This window comes from Sardina pilchardus, chromosome 16, assembly GCF_963854185.1.
Source record: "Sardina pilchardus chromosome 16, fSarPil1.1, whole genome shotgun sequence".
Classification (NCBI taxonomy): domain Eukaryota; kingdom Metazoa; phylum Chordata; class Actinopteri; order Clupeiformes; family Clupeidae; genus Sardina; species Sardina pilchardus.
This window is the reverse complement of record NC_085009.1, coordinates 4,102,899-4,118,328: the sequence shown is the minus strand read 5'-3', so window position 1 is coordinate 4,118,328 and position 15,430 is coordinate 4,102,899. Positions and strand designations below refer to the sequence as shown.

The following is a 15,430-nucleotide window of genomic DNA, read 5'->3' as shown; positions in this document are numbered from 1 at the left end:
TACTCATAGGGAGATTGTTGTTTTAATCATTTATTTATATTTCCTTCCAAGACTTTTCTCTCATATAGTCAGGGGGCCAAAACTGATATTAAAACTTTGTCGGACACTTTTTGGTACAAGCATACAACCTGTCCAGTATTGATATTTAACCCCTCAACATGAGTTCTAGACAGGTTGTCAGCTTAGAAAATGTTATTTTGTCCATTTTAACACTATATTCTTAAAAATGGAAAAAGCGGATTTCCCCCCCAAAGTGCTTCCTTTTTCTTCCATGTTACCTACTGTAATTTTGGGCAAATGTGCAATATAATCCAACTTGTGTACAAGCATGATCATTAACAAATAATGATCAATAAATACCACAAGAGTATCACAACACAAGGGCCACTGTTGTGTCAGGGGGCCAATTCTGAAAAGGGCTTCCGTTAAGACTTTTGCAGACATGTTTTGGTTCAAGCTGTCAGTGTCACCCTATTTTTTTTATTTTTTTGTTAGAAGACACAAATAGTCAAGATATCAGGGTGGTTGTCAAGACGAAGTTAAAAGCTTGTAGGGAGAGACATGCAATGCTGCACAAGTTATAATATTTAAATGTTACGGTGAAAAAATGTAGATGGTGGTGTAGTGCTATTTAGCTTCTATAATATACCAGGTTGTGACACAAATTATATTTAATGGACATATTACTATAGTTATTCATTCAATCCAAACATAACTGCTCTCTCACTTCTTTAGGGTTAGGGGTTAGTAACTAGTTAGCAATAACAACTTTGTTATAGTTGTATGGCAAAGGTATGTTTTTCCCCTGTAAAACCCGGGAAGTTAACTGAACTCAAATTATTTGAGTACTGTAAAGCCTGGGAAGCTAACTTATCTGAAATTATTTGAGTAAACCGGATGCCTTGACATTTGAGTTTGGCAACTCATTTAATTTAAGTGTAAATAAGTCATTCAACTGCAGTTATTAGTATACTGTACAGTATGTATTGCATTTTGTGTTGGGATAACTTAAAGGAGTCAAGTAAACTACACTAATTTTATTCAACTTATAACAACTTGAGTGAATTATTTTCTTCCACTCATATCAAGTAAGTCATCATGACAAGTAAGAATTATGTAGGCCTACACACGAAAAAATGCAATGTACTCAATGTGTGAGCTATTTTCTATGGATTATGGGTAAATGCTTCTTTGATTTTCTAAGTATTTGTTCTCTTAGCTGTTAATTGTGGCTTCTTACTGTTTACCAGGTGATGGGCAAAAATATTGTGTTGATGATTTTCAGAATATGATCAGATATACCATTAAGGAGAAGCCCATTCTCAAAATATAAAGAACATTTTGAAGTTCACACTTTCTTGGCCTAATGCAAAGTTGATTGCGTTTCCCAATTTGACTTTGACCTATAGTCACTTGAAAGTGACACAAAGTTGAGTATCCCAATGGTGTGATTGAGACTCCTGTTGTCTGTCTGCATTGTCTCTTGGGGAGATATATACAGACACATTATGCATGTTTACATTGAGTAACTATATTACCCCTCTTATGGACAGGATATGAGCTTCAGGAGTAAGGATTTCAGGATTTTTTTTATAGGTTTAAATTTCTATTAAATGAATAGGATTACTGCAGAATGATGGTAATTGTGAAACATAATATTTATCACCATGGCAGTACTGGCCATCATGATATACTGTATCTTCAGATTATCATTACGTCTGTCAGAAGCATTACACATGATCTAAGATTTTAACATCAGCCCACAGGCCAAGTCTGTTGTGGATAGTCATCTGCTTGATGGTGTGTGGTGTCAATGTAAATAACACAATAACATAACAGCTATAGTATAGCCGTAAATATAGTTTAACTTTTGCATTGAAGATTCAATTTCAGTCAAGATTAATATGTGATAATGTGTTAAGAATACTATGGACAGTGGCATCCTGGGAAATGTAATGTGTGGTCAGCCATTTCTTATTGTGAATATACTTCTTGCCATGATTACTTAATTGAAATGAGTGGCATATACAGTCATGGCTGAAAGTGTTGGCACCCCATGCAATGAATAATGTATCATGAATAAATAAATATTCTTCCTTAAAAGACTGGGGTCATACGTATTGGCACCCCTATGTTAACCCTATGTTCTCAACTCCCATAGAGGCAGGCAGATATTTATTTTTGAAGGTCACTTATTTCATGGATCCAGGATACTATGCATCCTGATAAAGTTCCATTGGTCTTTAGAACTAAAATTGCCCCACATCATCACACACCCTTCACCATACCTAGAGATTGGCATGGTGTTTTGTTCAGTTTTGTTCAGTTAGCCTATTAGCCTGTTTGATGCTCATTGAACTCAATGCAAATCAAACCAGCTAATAGGCCAACTGAACAAAACACCATGCCAATCTCTAGTTATGGTGAAGGGTGTGTGATGATGTGGGGCTATTTTAGTTCCAAAGGTCAAGGGAACTTTATAAGGATGCATAGTATCCTGAATCCATGAATAAATAAGTGGCCTTTAAAAATCTGCCTGCCCCTATGTTAACCCTTTGTGTTAAATTCCCATAGGGTTACATAGGGGTGCCAATACATTTATTTATTTATGATACATTATTCATTCACATAGAAAGTTGGTGTCCTTAAAGGTTGGATATTTCCTAATTTTATTACTTAAGGCATTAAGATCAATTTCCAAAAGATGATTTTATATCCCTCTTATTAGTCAACTTTAACATGGGTGCCAACACTTTCAGCCATGACTGTATTTTACTCAAGTTGAAATTAGGTGAATAAAATGAGTATAGTTTACTTGACTCCTTAAAGTTATCCCAACACAAACTACACACATAGAAATAACTAAGCTGAATGACTTATTTACACTTAAGTTAACTTCCCGGGTTTTACAGTGCAGCCAAGCAGTGGTGCTCAGGTAGGCAGCCAACAGAAGGTACCCAGGGACCATGTCCATGTGCTCAGTCTGAGTCCTGGTCAGGGACATCGACACTGCCTGGTACTGCACTGACTTGCACTTTCCTCACATTCACATATCGTCAGCTCCAAGCACCTGACCTGTACTCACCAAGCTCCAAGCACCTGACCTCTGTGGTTAAAAGCTGGGGGAAAGCATGCCATCCTTCATGTGCCTTCTTCTGTTGGCTGCCTATACCCGAGCACCACTGTTTGGATGGGGAAAAATACTTTTGCCATACGACTATTACAAAGTTATTACTGCTAACTAGTTACTAACCTCTAATCCTAAAGAACTGAGAGAGCAGTTATGTTTGGGTAGAATTGATAACTATAGTGATATGTCCATTAAACATAATTTGTCACAACCTGGTACATTAATGAAGTCAAATAGCACCATAGACCACCATCTACAGTTCTACATTTTCACCATAACATTAAAGTATTACAACATGTGCAGCAGTGCACTGTCTCTCCCTACAAGCCTTAAACTTGGCTTGACTCATTCCCATAGATAGGGGTACTGATTGATAGAGGTTTTGGAATACTATGTTATGTTTCCAATCTGATATTCACTTTGAAAACTGGTTCTCTTTAGGCGGAGATTGTTTTTTTCATGTTCTAGGTCTGTTGTCTCTTATACTGTACAATAAATGTTAATTCTGACACTTCAGCAGACATCCCACGAGTGTTAGCTTTCATTCGATACCATTTTTATCTATATGGTCCTTGTGGTTGTGGAGATATTCAACATTTATCGTTGGCATGTCATGTTGAGCAGGAAACCAAAAAACTGGCCTGAAATTGCTTGCACAAGTCAAAAAAAATAATTTTTAGCTTGACAACCACCATAATATCTTACCTATGGGTGTCTTCTAACTAAAAAAAATAGGGTGACCGCTTGTACCAAAACATGTCCGCAAAAGTCTTAACGGAAGCCCTTTTCAGAATTGGCCCCCTGACTAATATGGATGGACGTCGCCATTTCATCGAAGTTGTCCCAAAGGTAAAACCTGTTCATAATGCCTTTTCTCATAGTTTTAGGCTATAAACTTAACGTTGGCCTAGGCCTATTATCCCTACGCACTGGTCCAACAATATTTTGAGGGAAGTTTGCTAGGGTATGTTTGTTGTGGTGTAGCTAACTCTGGTGATTCAGCTAGTTGACTTTTCTACGTAGGCATAAAGCACCGAACAGCGTCTGGCTAGAAAAAATAGAACAAGTCCATCTGGTTTCCACGCATGAAGTAATAATAGGCCTAGGCTGCTGCACGGTAGCTCGATCTACCTGCTACAACCTCGCGGTCCTCGCCTCAACCAGAGGTTTGCCAACGTTACAAGCTAGCTAGCTAGCAAGTAGGCCCTACATTCTACTCTCGGGTGAATCATTTGCGAGTTACATTTACAACATTTTGTTTTCTGAGTAACGTCTTTGGGTGATGGGTGTTGCTAAAAGAACGCTAACTGTTTTAGCTTGGGGGTTCGCTTCAATTTGAAACAATTAGCAGCGTGCGCTGCTTTTAACCTTTCATGGACAGTCTGGCTGAAATGCTAATTCCATTTTTATTGAGGCACTATCAGACAGACATGTAGTTTCGATTTGTTCACAGTCTACACTCCAGTGGAGCCGTGTCTAGTTTTTCACTTGGGCGCGCAAGACTGCAGGCACTGCAGCATCGCTCTGCTTTCAAACTGATTTTTTTTTTTTACCCAAGTTGAGAGAGGCGCTTCGTCTGCTTGTGATAGGCGTAGGCCTACTGTAGCCTGCATCTGCATGCGGAGCTCAGTAACCGTCCACTTTTGGAACTAGTGGAATACGTTTTTTGTTAGTCAACCTTTTAAACATAAAGTGTTTGTTCAGTAGGTTTAATTTGGGTCAGTATTAGTTTAGACATATTGTATTCGTTTTTGCTTTTTAGCCATTTGCATTAGGCCTACTGACGTTATGGTACAGGGAACAGTCACAATTTTTATGGTGTAGGCCTACCATCATTCCATATTTGGACGTCTACATTTAACTTGGTCTGCATAAGCTGCTGTGTTATTTAAATTGTTCTGTATCATCAGAGCTCTCTCTGGCCACTTCTGTACCCATAAACAAGTGTTCTCTTATTGTCCTCCTGTCCTGTGATTAGATAACCATATGTAGTGGCCTATATCTTATGCATGGTTATTTGCCTTTCTGTTCTTTTAGGTTTTGGCCAATGGGATGGCAGTGTAAGATCTGCAGGTCTTTGTCTGCTACCAAAGGGAATCTGCTAAAGCATTACCGACTACAGCACGCAACATTTAGTCGTGGTCAATCCCAGCCATGTTTACATGACGGTTGCCCTTGCACATTTAAAACGCAGACTGCTCTTCGCACTCATTTATCCAGATACCATGCAGCTAAAGAAAGTCTACAGTCAGGACTTATCTCTGGTTTTAAGTGTTTAGTTTGAGATGTTTGTTGTTCTGCAGAGAAGGACTACTTTCAGCATATTGGAAATCATCTGAAAATCCATGAAACTGTGTTTTGTGTATTTGAAGGATGTGACTTTAGGACAAATATATATAATACATTCCTGAAACACAAAAGCAGAAAACACAAATCATATTCCTTGAGTGATTTCAGACAAGACGTATATGAGAGTCAACATAGTCAGATTGTTGATCCCTCTGATTTACCAGAGACCAGTGATGGTGAGGACACTAGTTTACATTTTGACCAGGAAAGTGAATCAGACTTAGTTATTCAAATAATTGGCTTACTTCTACTGAAGCTAGAGACCATCTATAATGCTTCAGGGAAGTGTGTTGATGCCTTGGTTGAAGACCTTCAGTTCATTTCATCTTCAGCATCTGTTGCTGTTGTTAGAAACATAATTGATTCAGCATTGTTGTCTAATCAATGTGTTGTTGACCAGACCATCATAACTGACTTGGCCGAACAGCTGTGTAGCTTGCATCCTATTAGTACAGCACTTGGAGAAGGTGGTCCACTTGCTTCAGCTTTTAAGAGAAGAAGGTATTTTAAGGAGCACTTCCAGTGTGTTGATAGTGTTGAATATATTCTTGATTCTCAGAAGAACAAGACCTTTCAATATGTGCCTATTCTTGAGACTTTGCAGCAAGTCTTAAAGAATAAAGACATTGCAGAGGAAATCTTATCCAGAAACTCAAACAGTACTCAATATATTAAGTCCATTTTTGATGGCAAGTTTTTCAAGCAGAATGACTTCAATGCTGGAGATGAAACACGTCTCTCTATAATCCTTTATGTGGATGATTTTGAGGTTTGTAACCCACTTGGGACTTCAAGAAATAAGCATAAAATAACAGCTGTTTATTGGGTTTTGGGGAATTTGCCATCCAAATTGCAATCTGTGTTAACATCGATACACCTAGCTTTACTTTGTAAAGCTGTTGATGTCAAACAGTTTGAATACAGACAAATTTTGGAACCACTATTGAAAGATCTCGCCACTCTTGAACATGAAGGGATTTTCATTTCTAGTGTTGGAAAAAATATTAGGGGCACAGTGCACAGTGTTGTGGCTGATAATCTCGGTGCACATTCTATCAGTGGACTAGTTGAGAGTTTCACAGGGCCGTACATCTGTAGATTTTGTCTTGGACATTCTTCAGAGTACCAAACACATGAAGTGCGTACAGGGGTGTTTCCACCTCGGACAAAAACTGACCATAGTTTGCATGTGCAAACTGTGAGAGAAGATCCTGATTTACTGCATTGTTTTGGTGTTAAGCGCCAGTGTCCATTGACCGATAAATTAAATCATTTCCACTTTGTCCGTGGATATCCACCAGATGTACTGCATGACCTTTTTGAAGGTATAATACCAAGGGAATTAGCATTGTGTTTTCAGATTTTTACCAAGAAAAAGTACTTCAATTTGGCTGAACTCAATGACTTAATCAGACGTTTTCCCTTTAAGGGCTCAGACAAAGCTAACTGCCCCCAAGTAATCCCTCAAAGTTACGTTAATCGCAGAACTATAGGAGGAAATGCCCATGAAAACTGGGCCTTAATCAGGTTCTTGCCTTTCATTGTTGGTTCGCGGGTACCTTATGGTGATTCTGCCTGGCAGGTTCTCCTGACTTTAAAAGACATAGTTGAATTGGTGGTAGCCCCTGTTCATACAGTTGAAACTATTGCGTACCTCGACTCTAAAATATCTGAACATCGTCAGCAATTCTTAGCTGCTTTTCCTGAAGCTAAACTGACACCCAAACACCACTTTTTGGAACACTACCCTGCCATGATTGAAGGTTATGGGCCTCTAGTTGGTGTATGGACTATGAGATTTGAGGCGAAACACAGCTTTTTTAAGCAGGTTGTTAGACACACTAACAATTTCAAAAATGTGTTGTTGACCCTTGCTACAAGACATCAGCTGATGATGGCATACCACTCTCGTGCAGATGTTGGAAAACAGCCATTGTGTGTCACAAAAATATCTGATGTATCTTTAGATGTGTTGCATTCAGACATACAGGAAGCTCTAAAAGAAACATCCCCACTTCTATCTACTGTGCAGTTAGCGAACACAGTCACCTACTATGGAACACGGTACACTGTTGGGATGATTTTGTCATATGGCTCTACTGGTGGATTACCAGACTTTGCTGAGATTGTTCAGATAGCCATACTGGACAATTCTGTAACATTTTTTGTGAAGTTACTTGCTGCCTGGTATGAAGAGCATCTGAAAAGCGGATGCGCTCAAACTCCGAATATTAGAGTCTTTGGGTGCGTAAAAACAAAAACTAGTATAAAGCAAAATAAACGCACTCTCGAATAAATCTTATTATTTTATTGACTTGAAAGCATGAACCAAGACGGACGCGTTTCGGCTAACAGCTGTCCTCAGCGTCTTGGGGAGGATAGGGCAGGTGTAACTAATAACAGGTACAGATAGGTTACGTCACCAAATTGCCAATTAGGCGCACAAGTCATAGCAAACATGAATATTCTGAATTTTATCAATAATGTGCCTAAATAGGACAATATGCAAGTCAACAATTATACAAAATAGAAAAAAAATTAAAATAAAAAAATAGCAAAATATATTACAAAACATGAAATAACAAACTCAGAGGAAGCACTGTAGGGCCAGTTCTTCATTAAGGCCACCAGGTTGGACTGTCTGCAGTTCATGAATCCAAAAGGCCTCTCTCTGAAGCAGGAGACGCCCCCTATCTCCACCCCTCCTAGGCTTATGTACAAGTTCAATGCCCTGACATTTCAGCATACAAATATCATGATTATTGTTATTAAAATGTCTTGCCACTGGGGATTTTTCATCTTTATTTCGTATGTTACTTTTATGTTCAGTGACACGTGTACGAAGTTCTCTGGTGGTTTTCCCTACATAACAGAAGCCGCACGGGCACTTCAACAGGTAAACGACAAAGGGCGTCCGACAGGATATTCTCCCTCTCACGGAGAATTTCCTGCCGGTGCGTGGATGTACAAATGTGTCTCCTTTTATCATTGCATTGCAATTGACACAGTTACGGCAGGGAAAATTGCCAGGGGGGAGATTAGAGAGCCAATTGGAGGATGCAGTGTGCACGTCAGCTTTGACCAATGCATCTCTCAAATTTCGGGACCTTTTATAGGCGAAACGAGGAGTATTATTGAAGGACTGGCCTATCTGTGGATCACTAGACAGAACATGCCAATGTTTTTTAACAATTGATTTGATATTGCTAGAAAACGGAGAAAAAGTATTAACGAAGACCAGCTGCGGCGCCTCCTCAGTCCTAGCTTTCTTCTCCAGAAGAGTTTTGCGCGCAGAGCTGCAGGCCTTTTGTAAACAGGAGTCTAAATTTGTTTTTGCATAACCCTTTTCAAGGAAACGATCATAAACAATTTTGGCTTGGGTTTCAAAATCCTCATCAGTGTCGCATATTCTGCGAACACGTAAAAATTGGCTGTAAGGGAGACTTCTCTTCATGGGGGGTGGATGATAGCTACTAGAAAGTAAAAAGCTATTTCGGTCAGTGACCTTGCGAAAAACTGTCGTTTTTAGAGTCTTCCCAACTTTCTGAACTTCAACATCCAAAAATGATATTTTATCCATGCTAAATTCAAGGGAAAATTTGATAGAGCTAAGTCTTGAATTTAAATACGTATGGAGATGAAGCAGAGGCTCAACCGTCCCACTGAAAACAAAGAATATATCGTCTATGAATCGGAACCAACATTTAATATATTGACCAAACTCATTGTCTTTATAAACAAAGTCACTTTCGAATTTCCCCATGAACAAGTTCGCATAATTGGGAGCGAAGGGAGAACCCATGGCTGTGCCCTTGATTTGATGGTAAAAGGTCTCTTCGAATCTAAAGTAATTCATTGTCAAAACTATGTGTGCCATTTCCCAAAGAGATTTAGTTGAAGGCTGATCATGTTCTCTGCATGCAAGATAACTCTCTAAAGCACATAGGCCTAGATCATGGGGAATGTTGGTATATAGACTGGTCACATCCATCGTACACAACAAGTCATTCTCAGATATCACGACATTTTGCAATTTATTCAGAAAATCAGTCGTATCCTGTAAATAAGATGGTAAGGTTGAGACTAATGATTTAATATGACAGTCCACAAACTGCGAGATGGGTTCAGTTAAAGACTGGCAGCCCGCTACAATAGGGCGACCAGGAACCAAGTCTTCAAACTTCTTATGTATCTTAGGCAGTGTGTAAAAAGTCGGCCGCACAGGGTGTTCTTGATGCAGAAAGTCATGTTCTTCTTTAGTGATGTCACCATTCGTTAAAGCGGTATGAAGAGTGCTCTTTATTCTGCTCTGAAACCGTATTGTGGGGTCGCTGGTCAGCGGAGAGTAGAATTCTACATCATTGAGCTGCCTCAAAATCTCCAAACGATATGACTCCTTATCTTGAACAACTATTGCACCTCCCTTCTCAGCAGGTTTAATGACAATTGAATCATCCTTCTGAAGATTGGATAGTGCTGTGCGCTCATTGTTAGATAGATTGGAATAAAAAATAGAGTCTTTGTTCGATGTAAATAAGTCACATACCTCCTGATCAACCAACCGGCAAAAGGTCTGTACTGATGGATTAAAGACAGGAGGCATGAATGAACTTTTAGGTCTAAAGGATCGTTTCTTTTCTAAATCACATTGATTCACTGGAGTCGATAGAGTAGATACAATAGGATCGGTGTCTCTCGTAAAAAATGCCCTCAATTTTACAGAGCGAAAAAACTTGAAAAGTTCAATTTTGGTCGTGAATGGGTCAGCTTTTTTAGAAGGGACGAAAGACAGGCCTTTTTCCAACACGGCAATCTCATCAATGTCGAGCAGTCTCTTGGACAGGTTTACTACATTGGATACTTTGCCCGTGGCAGGGGCCGTAGTCTTGCGTTTCTTGTGTCGTTTGCCACCTCTACGTGTTGGTCTACGTTTCTGTTCTTGTGACGATGTGTCCCTCTTCCTCTTGTGGATAAAAGATGTGGTATGAAGAGCATCTCAGATCTTTTCAGCTAGAGGACACTGGGAAATTGTGTATTGTGGAGCAGCAGAAACTTAGTGATGTGTACCCTTTGGCAGCCTACAGTGTGGGAGGAAAACGTTTGGTTACACTCAAACGTCACATCTGTTGTTAATGTAAGGTTCTTGAAATGGATTTATATTAACCAATACATCTACATTTTTTGAAAGACCAAATACAGATTTACCAGATGAAACAGATCATTTTAACCATATTTTATTTGAGTTTAATTATCAGTTATTCCTGTCACATACAGGCTTTCTCTATCACAAATCTCTGTGTGTCCACTCTAACATGTAAACTTTTGTCTATTCACTTTTGTCAGGCAAAGATGGAGGCAAAGCTACGAGTAGTAATTGAGGACCGGATTGAGAAGTTGCTCCTTCCATCAGGGATCCCATCCACTGTGGAGGAACTGCAAACTGTTGTGAAGGAGACCTTTGGAATATCTGTTGAGTTCAGTCTCCAGTATTTGGATTCCGAGTTTGAAGATTTCTTTACCCTCCATAGAAGTGACCAAATCAAACACAAGGACACCATAAAGGTTGTTAAGGCTGACCAAATTATTCTTGACCTGTTTCCAGTTGAAGATGATTTGGACAGTTCCATTGGTCAACAATCAACTGACTGTGATTCTAGATCTGATGCAGAGTCAGTTGCATTAAGTTCAGAGTCATCCTTTGGATCAGTGTCCTCACAGGCGTCTACTGTTATCCTGCCCAAGAAAAGTTCCACAGAGCGATGCCAACATTGGCCAAAGGAGTTCCCTATTCCACAGTTTGCATATGAAACTGAGATGTGCCTTGAGAGAGCAGCTGAAGACTATCAGAAGAATGGAACTCTTCTGAATACTTCAAAGGTGAAGGCAGACATACTTGAGAAACTGTCTGAAACTATGTATACATATACAGCATATCCATCAGGTGCACAGATCAGTGACGTTGCTGAGGCACTTTGCACGAAGTATCCATTTCTCAAGGAACCAGGCTCATTCTCAGGTTTCTATGGCTGGCAACAAAGCTTAAAGTACAAGATGGCAAATTATCGCACTAAACTTAGAGGCTTCGGAGTTCCTGAAGTTGTGTGCAATGCACTCAAACGCAAAAGCCCTGCTGACCAGAAGTCTGCAAGGAATGTCAAAAAGCCTAGAAAGGCAGAAGTAAACTACCTCCCCCCTTACCCGGCAGGAGAGAATGAAGAAAGTCAAGAACAAGAGAGGATTCAGCTACTCACTGAAGTAAGGAAAAGGGACAACAGCAAAGTGATAAAAGAAAAAATGGGGAAAACATTTGCACACAGAAAAAATGAAATTGTCAACCAATCACCCAGGATTGAGGACATCAATGCCAGATGGCCTGCTCTATTTGAGGCATCTCAAGTGAGTTACACATGCATGCTAATTCCTTGCATAATATTCCTTTCAAATATTCCTTATCCATTGTGATGGACTGCAGTGGTGGTTTTAGCATATTTGATACTTTCAAATCATTTTTCAAGATGAAATTCCAGAACCACTATTATTTTATTCCTGCTTTTAAAACGTAAGAAGTATAATCTACATTTGTTTCTTTTCATTTTCAGATTCAGGATGAGTTTTACAGAATCACAATGGTGCATCTTGAGTCAAAGTTCATGGCCAAGCTGGATGAATATACTCCGAAGCTTGTGAATCTCTTCCAATCCAAGGGTGGAACCATGGGGTTGAGGTTGCAGGCAATCTTACTCAAGGTACCCTTTAATGAGTTATGTTAGCTAATAGTTTATTAAAGGAAGGGTTAGGAATGGGTTGGAATATCATTTGCATATTACTTTATTTGAATTTGAGTGAAGGAGCAGCCGAGTGAACAGCCTTTTAAGCGGGTGGCAACATATTCACACCGCTCAGCTCCACTCACAAACTCTTGCCATTGGATGTTTTTTATCCTTGAATAATGTTTATTTTTTTCATTTCAGGCTCCAACCAATCCTACCACTAATGTGACCAGAGCTGTTGTCATCCGATGTTTGGTGGTGTACCTTGGGGAATCTTTAGATCATCTCCTTAAAGAGTATGATGTAAGTTGAAGTACATATTTGTACTTCTACATTCATGTCTCTTGTTCATGATTCTTGTCTCATGTTCATGTTATTTGCATAGCTTTGCAAGAACATATATTGTACAATTACATTATCACTTTCTAAAACACTGATGTCCACTGGTTATGTTGTATGCAGCTATGACAATTCCAGGTTTTCTTTTCAAAAGCAGCAAATTGGGACCGAATCCTTTTTCTGAACAGTCTGAAATGGACAATGTTCTTGCTGTTTCAGGATACTGATGGAGACAGTGTGTCACAGGACCTTGCTGTGCAAAGGATTAAAATCTACACCATCAAGGCGAATACATCAGAAGGTCCAGACGACGTTGGTATCGTGGTAGAGGGCCTGAAAGTTCTGACCGCCCTGGGCAACTTTGCAAGGGCTTGCTCCATGCTCCTTGGGTTGATCTATGCTGTAAATTTGGCCTATCCCAAGGAGCTCAAATATACGTTTGAAGTCTTCCAGAAACTCCTCCTCGAGCTGGACGGTTCAAAGCTGACCCCAAAAGTGAACAACCTCAAGAACAAACTGCTAGCTTAAGAATATGGTCTCTTGCCAAATAGAAGTCTTTTGACATGTTGTCAACCCTTGCAATGTAACCTTCAAATGCTTCACAATCGCCCATCAACCATACTAAATAAGTGGTATTGTCTTCTTTCTTTTTTTTATCTAAGAGGCAACTTTTCATTTGAAATTTAACATTGTTACAGTTAGCAACAAGTAAGTTTGAGTGTTCTTCAGAAATGATTCTTCAGAAATACCGACCAACCATACAGTGGGAATGGCATTCTTTAAGGAAGTGGTTAATTTTTTCACCTAATTTTGTCAGAGGCAACTATTTTTGTACCCTGTGATTTCTATTTTTAATCTAGTGCTTTAAACTTTATTTTTTTTTATTTAACAATGAAGTTCTTTCATTTAAGTCTCTGTGGTCTCACTTCAAATACAGGCACAAGCAGTATCCAGCTAGTTTTGGTGTTTTGTTCTCGTTTTGGAGTGAAACTCTTGTAGGTGAGCCATGTGTTGTTGAGACACGTTCAACGTCTTTCTGTTGAATTGATTATTCATTTTGTACACATGCATAGTACAGAACTGTTCACTCACACACAGTGCTAGTCTCCGTTGTAAAATTGTTGGTAGAAAATGCAGAGGAGGGTAATGCATTTTTTTTGTATCCTATTTGAAATATCTGACGATCTGTTGTATGATTTCATGTAAAATAAAATTACAACATTTTGCAGTAAGGTTAAATGTACCTGCCTCAGGTGTCTTAAGTTATTAAGTTACTTCAGCAAGACATTTTTCAAGACTGTATTTTCATGCATGGTTGACCTGAGTGCATTTTGGCATTAGAAGCTAAGGTTAGCTATGCTATTGAGTTGTTTGGAAAGTGTTTGACAATGTACTAAAATATGATTTAATACAATTAATGCAAAAAACTTTTATCTAGACAGTCCAACTTACACCAGATAAGTAGTAGATATAAATCACTTTTGCCCAAATAGTTAGTAAATATGAATTAGGTTGGCCTGGATATGTAGTTAATATAGATAACTTTTGCCCAAATAGTTAGTAAATATGAATTATGTTGGCTCAGATAAGTAGTAAATATAAATACGTTTTACCCAAATAATTAGTAAATATGAATTATGTTGGTCCAAATATGTAGTAAATATTAATTGATTTTGCCCAAATAATTAGTAAATGTTGATTAGGTTTGCCCAGATATATAGTAAAAAAGAATTAATTTTGCATAGATACTTAGTTAATGTAAGTTAGTTTTTCTTGTGGTATTAATTTGGATTTACTAAATAATTTGATAATGTTGTTAATTTTATTGTGTAAATTTAGTTGACTTTTTCAATGAATTCTAATCAAAGTTGTAGTATTAAAATCTACTCAATTATATTACTTGTCACTTTGTTGCCACAATTTTTTTGAGTAACTACTAGTCACATTTTTTACAGTGCAGGATGAGCAGACACGGATTCATCAAGCCAGGTGTAAGTTATTCGGTGTATGTGCGCGTTCTCGTTTCTCCCCCTATAACTTGCGGTTGGAATAAAAAAGACGCGAAAAATAGCGTCTTGCACACAAAGTGAACAACCGCTTTTGATATAGACTAACAACGAGGTAAAGTTTTACTTTTTTGGATGGGGGATCATGATTATTTCTGTTACATAGCGGGAGTAGGTGTGGCAGATCAACTGAATGCAAATTTACGTATGCACCCACGTGTGAGAGCTTCCTTGTCTCGGCACGCAACGTCATTAAGGAAGCGCTTTGCCACCGCAAAGATGCACAATGTATCTTAATTTGTCTTAAAAGCCGAATTAGTTGAAAACACCTTCGAAAAATGTCCCCTCCACTTCCAATCAACTACTAGCCTACAGCAGCCTATTCATCAAGCATCTGTCAAAAAAGAAGCAAACAACGAGTAGGCTATGTTATTAATTATAAGGCCACCATAATTTAAATGACATCCATATGGTATTAGGCAGACATTTTGCTGTGTTTTGCGAGTAAATGCATGTAGCAAATAATATATAAATGGAATCTACAGCTCTTTAAAAAAAATCACGTGGAGGTCTCATTTGAATGACAGCTAGCTGAACCAATCAGATAATGTAATTACCATTAGAATCAACTTATCTTGGATGTTAGCCTGGTCAGGAGCAGGCTAGCTCCACAGAATAAATCGCCATGGTAACTTATACCATAACATATCCTGCTGCCCCCTATCCCGCTTTTGTGCAACTGGATCACGGATAAATTGAGCCAGGATAACCAAGATATCCCGGGTTAATCCCTTATCCTAGTTTTGTGCAATAGGCCCCTGGTCTCTTATCTCTGC

General features: G+C 38.8%; 1 protein-coding gene across 1 annotated transcript; it reads left to right on the top strand.

Moving 5' to 3' along the window:
* The first annotated feature begins 11,757 nt into the window (after positions 1 to 11,757).
* LOC134060502 (uncharacterized) lies at positions 11,758 to 13,116 on the top strand. The gene is made up of 4 exons (XM_062517233.1): positions 11,758 to 11,875; positions 12,079 to 12,225; positions 12,451 to 12,552; positions 12,808 to 13,116. Exons 1-4 carry the CDS (start codon positions 11,774 to 11,776, stop codon positions 13,114 to 13,116), a joined length of 660 nt encoding a protein of 219 aa, XP_062373217.1. The 5' UTR covers positions 11,758 to 11,773.
* The last annotated feature ends 2,314 nt before the right edge of the window (positions 13,117 to 15,430 follow it).